Raw genomic sequence first — 12,595 nt, forward strand, 5'->3', positions numbered from 1 at the left:
ATTTTATTATTTTAACGTAAGAAAGGATGGTGAGGGAAGTCCTCACCAGACTAGTGTTCTTGCAGTCTATACCATGAAGGTAAGGGCGTGACATGAACATATTCCTGGGGGTCTAGCGCTTCTGATGCGACAAAAGCAAACGCAAAGCTGCAGAGGAAGAACATCCAAGCCCTAAGAGAAAAGCAAGAACAGTGGCTTCCTGGAGTGAGTTCAGGAGGGTGCTGGGTAAAAACCGGGGTAGAAGGGGGCGTTTCGGGGCAGCGGCTGGTGGAACAAGCCACCCCAGCGGAGACTAAGCTGGGAAGGTGTACATCCAATGAGGGTCTAAGGCTTTCAAGGGCGGTCAGTTTGATGTGGGCGACCAAATACCGATGGTGCACGCCCGCACCTGCACTAAGGACGCCAGGGGTAGGAGGATCGGAAGCTCAAGACCCTGTCCAAAACAAAACGAGAGGCGGAACTCAGTAAAATCAAAACGAAGGAAAACAAACAAACAACACCAAAAATCAAAACAAAAACAAAACTCCTAACAAGCCGCGCGCTGATACCGCCTTTCCACGCCCCAATCTCCTCCCAGACGCCGGAACTACCTAGCGGAGGCCGGACCGGAAGTAGCTTCAGAAGCGGAGGCATTTTGCAGGCTGCATTTCCGTTAGCGGCGGCGGGAATATTGCTGCTGGCTGCCGACTAGGCCTGTGTCGAAGCGAATCCGGCGGGAATCTGAGCCATCGGAGCCGCCACCATGGTGAGGAGGCACGGGCTGGCCTCAGGACGCTCGGGGCTGCGGAGTGGGGCAGTGGCTGACGGCGTCCGTGGGTTGGGGCCGTCCGTGGCGGAGAAGGTCGGGGCCGAAGCCGCTCTATCCGGGCGCCAAAGGCCTGGGTTGGCGGCGCGGCCGGGCTCGGGTGGAAGGGAAGGCCGCACCGGGGACCACGGGCCGACCGCGCGGTGGTTACCGTCCCGCGGCTTCGGTAGCTGGGAACTTGTGCCGGGGCCATGAGTGCCCGGGCTTCTGGAGCAGACGCGAGCCTCCGGCCGACTAGCGGACTCCTGGCCAGACGGAGGAGTAGCGGAGGTCTCCGCCGGGAAGAGGAGTCTAGTGGCGGAGGGGGCGGGAGGGTGTCTGCCCGCGGAGCGCGACCCTGCTCGGCGTGTTTTTATGTGGGGGTGTGCCAGGCGCTGGGACGGCGCCCCGAAATAAGTTCTGTCTTCGGTCGGTTTCTGGCTCTGGGCAGGCCTAATAGAATTCACGGCTGTAGTTCGGCTTTCGGCGTAAGGAACGGCAGGGGGAAGGGCAGGGACCCCTTCTCCAGTTCGTGGGTCCCCAGCAAGACTCCCGAGTGGTTGGTTAGGAGCGCCCCGCTGCCCGGTGGGAAGGAGGCTTAGAAATGCGGAGAACCGCGAGAGCGAAGAGGTCGATGGCCAGATACGGTCAGGAACCTGGTCTTTGCCCCTTCCTTATCCTGTTGGTAGCAAGACATCGCTGAAAGATGTTTTCACAGGCTTAATGAACTTAAGTTGGGGTTAGAAAGGTCAGCCAGGGAAATCTCAGTTTGTAATTTGTAATTTCTGTGCCTAAGTAGGCAGAGGAGCCTGATTTTTGAGGCCGGTTTTGGCTGCAGAGCAAACGTAACAAAATACCTCGAATATCTCCAGAAACATTTACTCTGGTTTCGAAGCTGAAGAAATCCGAGGTAGCGAAGATAGGTTATCGTTTTGAGAGTTGACTGAGACAAGTCCTTACTTTAACCTTCAGCTTGGGTCGTCTATTTTATCAGTAAAACGTGGGCCCAGTTTTGAGGATTAATACAATCCCTTTCAAGGGCCTGGCTGTACAGGGAGTACTCAATAAAATATTAGCTATTACCCGGAAAATGGACCGATCTACGCTGATCCTCGTGAGCAGCTCTTTGAGGTGACTGCTTAAGCAGAAGACGTGTTATCTGGGTTTTCACGTTAGGGCCGGGTAATGCTCACGGGGGAAATAGCAATTGCAGTTGGTACTGGGAAGGAGGGCACTTGAGTAGGCAGAAGTGTCAATACCAGTTAGACTTGTGGGAGTTTTAGTGCCTGTTGAATTCCGGTTCTTAGTTTAGATGGATTTAGATGTTCCTAGCACTGAGCATACACAGTGGTTGATGGCTTAATGTCTAGTCTAGATGGATTTGATTAGTTTGTAGACATTACACTCTCCTGAGACAGATACAACATAGACAAAGTCAGTTAAAATCTGAGGATGGTTGCCTATTTTAAGGGCAAGGAGAATAGCAAATTAATGGGCAGAAGTCAAGGTTGAAAGCTGGGTGATAAGATTCCCAGAAAGAGGCCTTGTTTGGAAGCTAGCTGAACATTGTTGAGAAAGTTAGGCAGTGGGGGAAGATTTGGGGGAGGGCCAGAAGTGTGCGAGTCCAGAAGAAGGAAGCCTCACTGATCCCTGCTTCCTTCTTGCAGACTGTGGGTAAGAGCAGCAAGATGCTGCAGCACATTGACTACAGGATGAGATGCATCCTGCAAGACGGCCGGATCTTCATCGGGACCTTCAAGGCTTTTGACAAGCATATGAACTTGATCCTCTGTGACTGTGATGAATTCAGGAAGATCAAGTAAGGAGAGGGCTGGCTGTTGGGAGGGCGGAGGAACTGGGGGTGGATAGGATGGGTGGGTGGGCCAGGTGTGGGATGGCCATTCAGCTAGGTTTGCCTACCTGCTTGTGAAGGGAGACACTTCAGTGGGGACATTGGCTGCTAAGGAATCTCTTCCTTAACCCAGAAAACCTTGCTCTCTGATTCTAGCAAAGTGGAACATGGTGAGGAGGGCTTTAGGCTTTTATTTCTCTGATTTTGCATGCCCCTGGGTACTGGGGTAAAGGGCTCTCATGTTCTCCCCACAGGTGTGTGAGGGGGGAGAACTTGATTTTCTGGCCTCATTACCTATTTGTAAAGCTGTAGCCTAAAGGGCTCTTCTATTGCAGCCTGGTCTGAAACTGCTTTAAGAAGCCTCTGACCCTCTTCAGGGTAAGTGCTCTGCTCCCCATGTGGGTTTGGGGCCAGTCATTTTTGTTGGCATTTTCTAAAAAAAATTGGAGATATTTTCTCATTTGCTGCAATTCTGTAAGTTGATTAGCTAATTCCTGTCAGGACCATTGAACAGTGTAGTCTGTTTCAGTCCTGCTTTGTATATTGAGGACATCCTGAGGCTCAACAAGTGGTTTGACTTTGGTCATATGTGCACTCCTGACATGCAGCACCTACGTGTTCTGAACGAATTCCCTTAAGTTCTTTTTGAGATTGTTTTCTTTTGTGGCCCAAGGTCAAGTATAGAATAAAAATGCAGAGACGCCTGGGTGCCGGGTGCGTGTTAGAGTGGGGCCATCAGATCAGTGTGGAATTCCCACTTTAAAAATGAAACTGGTTTTCAGATTTAAAAACTGTTGGGAAATACTTTTTCAAATAAAATTAATGAGAAAAATTTAAATATCTGCTTTTTAGTTATAAAAAGCTAATATAAGCTTATTTAACATCTAAGACAGTATGAGCTAAAATGGAGAAAACAAATCTAAGTTAGTTTTTTTAAATTCAGGACATTATTTCTTTATTTTAAAGACTATGGCTTTGGCTCCCTGCTCTCATCTTGCAGTTCCTTTTTCTAGTTTACATTTTTATTTCTTTCATCTTTTCCAGTTGTGCTGTTTGGGGTGGGTTCTTTGAGGTCACCCATGTGAAATTTCTATGTGACTCTTGTAAAAATACAGGCTTATTTAACAAGTAAGACAATATGAGCTAGAAGCGGGGGGGGGGGGATCCTTTCCTCTTTGTATGCTAAATTTCTCTTGCCCTTTCTTCCATCCCTTGATTGCTCATGTAGGGTGAAGGGTGGATTGTGGCCATGAGGTTGAATTGTTGCTGGTACGCCACTACGTGGATGTGGAGTGGGTGGGATTCACTGTTAAGGGATTGCTTAGCCTGCCTCTTGTCTATGAAATCTTAAGCTGAAGGCAGGGAACAAGGTAATATCAAAGAAAACCGGGAAAGGCATTTGCATCTTCTCAGGGCTGGGCATTCTTGCTGCTTGTCCTGTCTCCTTGTCTGCATTTTCTTGATTTAGTAGAGGGCAGCCGCCATTTTTCTATATGAGATCATTTAGCCTGGGAGTCTGTCTAGAGGACCTGTTTAAAAGTTTATATACTGTTGGTCAGGTTGGTGGTTCCTAGATAGGTAAACCTAAATGTTTCCTACCGTCTAACACTTTTTCTTTTAAAAATTCAATTTTAGGCCAAAGAATGCCAAACAAGCAGAAAGGGAAGAGAAGCGAGTTCTCGGTCTGGTGTTGCTTCGAGGGGAGAACCTGGTCTCCATGACAGTAGAAGGACCTCCTCCCAAAGATGTAAGTCCCTCCTGAATACCTCTGGAAGGAAGGTCCTCATGGGAGCCAGGCTCTGTTAGGTACTCTGTCTGTGTACTCACTCCTTTACAAGTAGTAAATGAGTAGAGGGAGCTAGAATTTGTGACTTTAACCTTCTCCTCAGGGAAATTCTGATCAGCAGGGGAAGCTACCTGAGGCCATTTAGTTGCTAAAATTAACAGCTCCATAGATTTATGTAATAATGGTGAAAAAAGATGGAGGGTTTGGATGGAGGAAAGGGGAGGGAGAAACTAATCTCAAAAAGAAATAATTTAAGATAAATAGTAGCTCCTGCTGGGTTTGGTGGCACACACCTTTAATCCCAGCAGAGGCAAATGGATCTGAGTTCAGAGCTAGCCATGGGTACATAGTAAGACCCTGTCTCAAGAAAACAAAAATCTTAGAATTTATGAAGGCTTTGGTGGTTACAGAAGAATAGTATTTGTTGTTAATCTGTACATCAGGGACATCAGTGTTCTTTGTTTTGTTTTGTTTTTGCCAGTGTTTTATTTAGTCATTATACGAATTTTAGTTTGCTCTTGAAAAAATTATTCCCACCTTAGGGATGAAATAAACTAAGTTTAGTAGCTTGCCTAAGATGTCACAACTAGTAAATGGCAAACCAGCCATTTGATCCCAGATGATCTTGGTTCTGCAAACACCAATGTATGTTTATTAATAGAGCTGTCTAAAAAGAATGTAACTGAATTTGTTTTCTCTCTTTAAGACTTTGTGAATCAGGAGAATATGCTTAACCTGTATTTGTATATATGTGTCTGTTTTAATTTTTGCAGAGCTTGGTTTGTACCTAGGTTGTCATGTATGTTGAGCAATCATTCTGCCTCTAAGTTGCCTCTTCAGTTCTCCTGTGTTTATTTTTATCCACACACATGCTTCTTTGTGACACATGTAAAAGCTTATTCTGCCTTTCCAGTTTGTAAACATCTTTCAGTCACCCTCCTGATTTAAGTCCTGCTAATGACTTAGAGATAGTTGCTCTAGTGAGTAGAGAGTAGTTTATCTCATTCCTTTCCTACAGGCTTTGCTGTTTGTGAATATGTATCAGAGGTATTATTTGCCCACTGTCACTTAGCAAGGGAGAGTCAGAGAGGTAGTGGATCTCGTGACTCTGTTGAAAGGTCAAGTGCTATTTTATTTTCATAGGAATGAGTGTAGGTATTGAGTGACAGGCTTCTCTAGACTTAAGTTATAGTCTCTTTAAAGGATGATAGGTGGGATCTTGGTCTTTCATGGAAGAAGAATGGTGTGTGTGTATACCTATGTTGGTGTATATAATTAGTGCTGATTAGGTGCCTTATAAATCTGAGTGGCTCTTAGGCAGTGCTGTTCCAAGGTGTGCTTAGAATTTTTTAGGCCACCGAGCCTTTCACAATCTTTTTTGTACCAGACCTTTTTGGGCCACCAACCAGCTCCAATCATGACACAGAGACTTACTAGTTTTGAATGCTCAGCCTTTTAGCTTAATCCATTTCTTTTCATCTATATTTTGCCTTGGGGCTTTTTAACCTTTTCTTACTTTCTTGCTGTCTCTATTGCAATGGCTCCCTGGCTTCTGGCCCTGCGCATGTCCCCCATATTTCTCCTCCTCTTGAGCCTAGAGTTCTATTATTCTTTCTGCCTGTTTGTCCTGCCTATCCCTTCTCTGCTTAGCTATTGGTTTTTCAGCTTACTGTTAGACCTATCACATACATTAGCTAGGCAAGGTGAAACAGATGTAACACATCTTTATATAATTAAACAAGTATCCCCACATAGTCAAATGCAGCATAAAAAGTGACACACCTTTACACAGTTAAAGTAATATTCTACAGCATAAACAAATGCAACACATCTTTGCCTAGTTAAAATAATATTCTACAACAGTATTTTTTTCTTTTTAGACTGGTATTGCCCGAGTGCCACTTGCTGGAGCTGCTGGGGGGCCAGGTATTGGCAGAGCTGCTGGTAGAGGAATCCCGGCTGGTGTTCCCATGCCCCAGGCTCCTGCAGGACTTGCTGGGCCAGTCCGTGGGGTTGGAGGACCATCACAGCAGGTGAGGCACTGGAAGAGGACTACTGGTTTCTGGTAGCTAAAAGGATAGGGCAGAATCCATAGCTTGACATGAGTGACCAATCTTATGATGAGTCCAGATTGTCAGACAAACAGTGTTTGTGTGAAGAGATGGACAAAAGATATTCCGGCCAACTGAATTGAGCAAAATGTTTGGTAACATTACGTATACTTTTTCAAAATTTTTTTTTTTTATTTACTTACTTTTACATGTCAATCCCAGTTCCCGCTTCTTCCCTTTTCCCCCACTCTACCCCCTCTCTTGGGAATGTCTCCCCTGGGAAGTCAACTAAGTCTGTACTATCTCACCTTGTTGAGGCAGGATCAAGCCAGTGCCCCCTCCTCCCACCAAGTCTGAGCAAACATGTCACCAGTATTAACTAAAAGTGCAAGTGCTTTTTCCCAGGTTGGATTGGGAACACTTAATGTCAGGCTAAGAGGCTAGAAATCGGGCATTTGGGCTTCCTGATAGCTGGCTTTTACATGGGAAGTCTGATGGCATGAGTTGTAGCATTAGGAGACTTCAGGCTCAGTGTACTTGAGTCAGTGTTTTGGTTAATTCTTCTTTGTTATTTTAGGTGATGACTCCACAAGGAAGAGGCACTGTTGCGGCTGCTGCAGCTGCAGCCACAGCCAGTATTGCAGGAGCCCCAACTCAGTACCCACCTGGTCGTGGGGGTCCTCCTCCACCTATGGGCCGAGGGGCGCCTCCTCCAGGTGAGTATCTTCACAGGAGACCAGTACTAATCGATCACAAATGCCTTAGCTGGATTCGTGATGACATAGATCCTTGACTGAAACTGATGATGAGTTTGCGTAGTTAAGCAGGATTACTCTGAGATCCAGCTTGGCTGACTGAGTTGGGAACTAGCTGGACAAGAGCAATTAGGAGCCCCACTCTGGCTCAAGGGCCCCTTTGCTTTAGAGGATGCGAGGATGGATTGGACTATCTGACTTGGTAAACAGCTTCGTATGCTTCCTTCCAGCTTTTAAGAAGTCTCTTGGGTTTTTTTCCTTCAGGTATGATGGGCCCTCCTCCTGGCATGAGACCTCCTATGGGTCCCCCCATGGGGATCCCTCCTGGCCGAGGAACTCCAATGGGCATGCCTCCTCCTGGGATGCGACCTCCTCCTCCGGGGATGCGAGGTAAGTGCCTACAATAGTGGCTTTGGCTTCCTTTCCTAGAGTTTACTGGGTTGGAAACTGAAGATTGGCTTTAGACCAGATCTGGTTTTGGACCTCAAATTTAGGGAAGTGAGCTCTTGGAGGACAGCTGTATCCAGAAAGTAGAGAGGAGAGAGTAAGCATTAACAGGTTGGCCTTGTCTCCTTAGTGGGACAGAGGTATGTTTAGTGTCCAGTCCATCAGCCCTGGATGCAAGACGAGAGTCTCTGAGATCACAGTAGAGACTGTCGAATGCCCTTGACTTTAATTAGAGAGTCTCTCTTTTGCTGGGTATGGTGGCTCATGCCTTTAATCCCAGCATTCCAGAGGCAGGTGGATTTCTGAGTTGAAGACAGCCAGGTCTACATAGTGAGTCTCTTTGTCAAAACAAACAAACAAAAGCCCAGAGAGCACCCTGACTACCAGCCCTGTGTTCTTTCTATGAAGTCATGGTAGATGTTAAGATAAACAGTTCAAATTTCATGACCATCTTATTTCTCTTTGATTTTGCATTTGTGTTTTTTCTGGGCGTAGCCCAGTTAACCCACCCATGTCTTCACTTGGAGAGTATGGGGAGCTGGGGCTTGAGGTACAGATGAGGTTGTGACTGAACTTTCTCTTGCTTCAGGTCTGCTTTGATCCTCACACAGCATTATGGCAGTAGTTCCACTGAGGTGTGGGTCCTAGTCCCCAGAGCCGCGTTACCACACACCTGTTTGTTTGTATGCTGTCATGGAGTCTCCCTGGATCGTCTGGTTTCCCTTTCAGGGCCCAACTCCCTGGGTAATGTGCCCTCCAAGGCTCTAGGCTCATCTTGGTCCTCCTCAGCTCCTTGCCTGTTTCCCAAAAGGCTGTGTACATAGTCCTTTTTTTTCCCCACTGTGACCTTTGAAGCTCGTTTATAATAAACTCTTAAGAGACTGTTATACATGGACTCGATATATCTGTTTGTCTTTAGAAAAGCTTTTGATTTGTTGAGTGCCTAATGGTTACCTTAGAAAAATTTACTCTACTCTTAGCTGCTTTCTGATAATATTTTACAAAACTGACCTACAATGAGGCTTTTTGTCCATCAGGTTTAAAGATGAGTTTGAGGAAATATCATATGCTGTTGAGTGTTACACCCAGGGCTAGGCAGGTCTTTATGAAGCAAACACTAAAGGAGAGAACCTTGTGGGATGGGGTACTGTTAGAACATTGTCTCGGGGTCACACATACACAAACTATCACCCGACTTTTAAGTGGACTTGCCATGATTTCTTCTACCCACTTTGGATGATAAGGTAACGAGCAGTATTCTGGTACTTAGCAGAGCAAGACTAGTGGTGAACCGTGGGGTTTTTTGCATGCCACGGCAGCTCCAGGAGATCAAAACAATAGCAGAGGTGAAGGTCAGGGTTATCTCAATAACACAGAGAACATTTGATTTCATGATTGAACTGGGAACAGAAGGAAATTATAAACAAAACTCCCTCAGCTAGGGCCTAGCGGGGCAGTGAACTGTAGCTCAGTGATGGAATATTTGCCCAGTGTCTGCAAAGCTGGATTGGATCTCTAGTGCTGTCAGAAGGTCATGAAGTAGCTGTACAGGCAACAACATAACAAGTTCCTGCTTATTCTTTACTCCTTCCACATGGTGCTGGAAGCTTAAGCTAGGGCAGTTGTGAAGAAAATGTAGTTAGTGAAATAAATTATCTGCACGTGAACACACTTCATGTGTTCAAGAAGTTGTAGGGTAGAGGTCAGTCTGAAAAGGAAATTATACTTGGATATTGTGTATTAGAGTTCTCTAGAACAGAATGTGTGTGTGTGTATTAGGATATCTTACAGCCTGCAGTCCAAGTAGTCCAACAATGATTATCTACCATTGGAAGATCAGGAATCCAGAAGTTCAGTCCACAAGCCTGGATGTCTTAGTTCTAGTGTTTGCCAGAGTCCTGGAGAAGTGGGCTCTGAAGGAATGGACTTGCCAGCAAGAACAAGCAGAGTAGACTACTATATTTATGTAGGCTGCCAGCCGGTGTGGCTTAGATTAAATATGGACCTTTCCACCTCAAAAGATCCAGATTAAAAGTGGGTCTTCTGCTTCAAATGATTTAGAAAAAAAAAAAAAGTCCCCCTTAGGTATACTCAGCTGCTTTGGTTTAGTTGATTCCACATGGAATCACAGATGGCAAAGAATAAGAATCAAAGAGGTCTAAGGTTCCACTCTGAAAATGAAAACTTGTGAAAGGAAATGAGGAAAGACCTGTTTACAGGTTGAAGCTTGATAATACATTAGTTGCACCAGCTCATTGAATTCAGTACTCTTAAAAATTCTAGTGGTGCTCTCTCTTTGCCCCAACTACTGCGAGAATGAAGACCATTCTCAGCAATCAGACGGTTGACATTCCAGAGAATGTGGACATCACTCTGAAGGGAAACACAGTCATTGTGAAGGGCCCCAGAGGAGCCCTCCGGAGGGACTTCAATCACATCAATGTAGAGCTGAGCCTTGGGAAGAAGAAGAGGCTCCGGGTTGACAAATGGTGGGGCAACAGGAAGGAACTGGCCACCATCAGAACCATCTGCAGCCACGTTCAAAACATGATCAAGGGTGTTTGTTACACTGGGCTTCCGCTACAAGATGAGGTCTGTGTATGCTCACTTCCCCATCAATGTCGTTATTCAGGAGAATGGGTCTTTGGTTGAAATCCGAAATTTCTTGGGTGAAAAATACATCCACAGGGTTCGCATGAGAACAGGCGTTGCTTGTTCTGTCTCTCAAGCCCAGAGGATGAATTAATCCTTGAAGGAAATGATATTGAACTTGTTTCGAACTCGGTGGCTCTGATACAGCAGGCCACAACAGTTAAGAACAAGGATATCAGGAAGTTTTTGGATGGTATCTATGTGTCTGAAAAGGGAACAGTGCAGCAGGCTGATGAGTAGACCTAAGTTACCAACCAGTTCCAGAAACAAGATCCTGAATTTTAATACGATTTGGGGTGTCTTTTGGGACAATAAAAGACTTGTATTGATTAAAAAAAAATTCTAGTGGTATATAGTCAGAAGAAACATGTTAATTTTGTGTGCTGTTCTGAATAGCCCAAATCTTGAAAGTAAGATGTTTAAGGTATAGTTAGCTGATAAAGCTATAACAGGAGTTTATTAATGGCATCTAGGTACAAACCTGTGAGTAGAGAATGGAATTGAGAAGCCTTTGAGGGAGGTAAGGTTGACAGTCATTAAAGAGTAGCTAGAACACGTAATGCTGAGACAGAAATAACCACAGACCTCTACCTCACTCAACAATCTAGGAAAGTTATAACTATAGACTAATTAGAAGCAAATATAAACCACTGAATTTACGGTGGTGGGTTTTAGATTTGGTGCTAAAAGCACAAGCAACTCATCAGAATTGTGAAGCCATTGAAGGAAGCAGCTTAACACGGTAGGATGACCTGGAAGAAAATGAGTTTGTGTGTTGGTTGCTTCTTTTTTTTTTTTTTAAATCTTATATACTTAAAAATAAGTTTTCCCATTTTTAAAGATACATATTTGAGTATCTTGGCTGCGTGTACCTAAGTACACTCTTGTCTGTTCAGTGTCCTCAGGCCAGAAGTTGTCAGATCCATGTGGATGCTAGGAATGGAGCCCAAATCTTCAAGAGCAGCCAGAACTGTTAACCACTGTGCCATCTCTTTAGCCCAGCCTCTCCAATTATTACTAAATGTAGTGTGTATATATTAAGGTGTATGGACCGTGGGGTCAGAGGACAACTTGGGAGTCATTTCACTCCTTGTGGGTCCCAGAGAACAAAGAGTCACCATGGAAGCACTTTTACCTGTAGAACCATCTTAACAGCCCATAAGGAAAAATTTTTTGTTGTAGTCCTGGGGATTTACTCTTTAAGGACCCTGACCATACTGGGCAATTGTTCTGCTGAAGCCAATCTTCAGTCCTCTTTATTTTGAGATAATGTCTAAGTTGCCCACTTTATCTTTGAACTTACTGAAATCCAGACAGGCCTTAAATTTAATCTCTTTTGCCACTTCTTGCATAGCTGGGATTACAGACTTGTGCTGTTAAAAACATCCTCAAATCTTAAAAACATAAACCACTATTGATCCTTCTCTGTGATTGGACAGTTAACTTATTTTTTCATTAACAATGTGATGGCTGTATTTTGCATAAATATTATTCTATGTTTAGCTAATTAAGTGGGATTTCTGATTTAAAGGAGGTAAACATTTTAATTATCAAGAAAGTTGATTAAAATTAATTATCGTGAAAGTTTGAGTTTATTTGCCCTGTTACAAATTAGACACACTTGACAGTTTACTAGGTGCGCCTTAGAATTGGTAATTATCAAGAAAAAACAATCTACTCTGACAATCAAAAGATGGTTTGCCATTTATATATGTATTCTTATTTCACAGTGTGAAGTTAATTTCATCTGTTGTGTTGAGGAAAGGATTGTGGAGACAATCGCCATGCTGACGTGTGACTTCATAAAGATTGCGAATGGGCACACTCGTTTGGTAATTCCTCCCACTTTGAGAATCATATCTCTGATTTTTTTAATGACCACAAATCAGACAGTAATGAATTAGATTGTGGGGAAATACTTTTTTTTTTGATTTTCCAGTTTTTAGGCGCTATATTTATGATTTAAAGGCAAAAGTTAGAAAGAAGACAAATGTTGGAGCCAGATGCCTGTATCACTAGTCACTGCATGTAAGGAACTGGCTGATAGAGTTGTTTATGGGGGGAACCTGCTTTGAGAGGAACAAGAACGGAAGGGAAAGTCTACACTGAATATCATGGGGAGCCTGGTAAATATGTTTATCACCTCGCTTTGAAAATCAGACATATTTAAAATGATGAACTTTGCAAGTTCCACATCCACCAGGAGGCAGCATCGCTCCGCAGTGAGGATCGGGACAGCGAGTGTGGGTTCTTGTACCTGGTAGGAGG

The 12,595-nt window shown here is 44.5% G+C and overlaps 1 protein-coding gene and 1 pseudogene across 1 annotated transcript; both read left to right on the top strand.

Moving 5' to 3' along the window:
* Positions 1-587: 587 nt before the first annotated feature.
* Snrpb (small nuclear ribonucleoprotein polypeptides B and B1) lies at positions 588-8,562 on the top strand. Its single transcript, XM_038331942.2, has 7 exons — positions 588-745; positions 2,452-2,603; positions 4,272-4,383; positions 6,303-6,455; positions 7,051-7,189; positions 7,493-7,618; positions 8,265-8,562. The coding sequence occupies exons 1-7, from the start codon at positions 743-745 to the stop codon at positions 8,273-8,275; spliced, it is 696 nt and encodes a 231-aa protein (XP_038187870.1). The 5' UTR covers positions 588-742; the 3' UTR covers positions 8,276-8,562.
* Positions 8,563-9,991: 1,429 nt separating this feature from the next.
* On the top strand, positions 9,992-10,567 carry LOC119815681 (annotated as a pseudogene).
* The last annotated feature ends 2,028 nt before the right edge of the window (positions 10,568-12,595 follow it).

Source organism: Arvicola amphibius, chromosome 5, assembly GCF_903992535.2.
Source record: "Arvicola amphibius chromosome 5, mArvAmp1.2, whole genome shotgun sequence".
NCBI classification, from domain to species: domain Eukaryota; kingdom Metazoa; phylum Chordata; class Mammalia; order Rodentia; family Cricetidae; genus Arvicola; species Arvicola amphibius.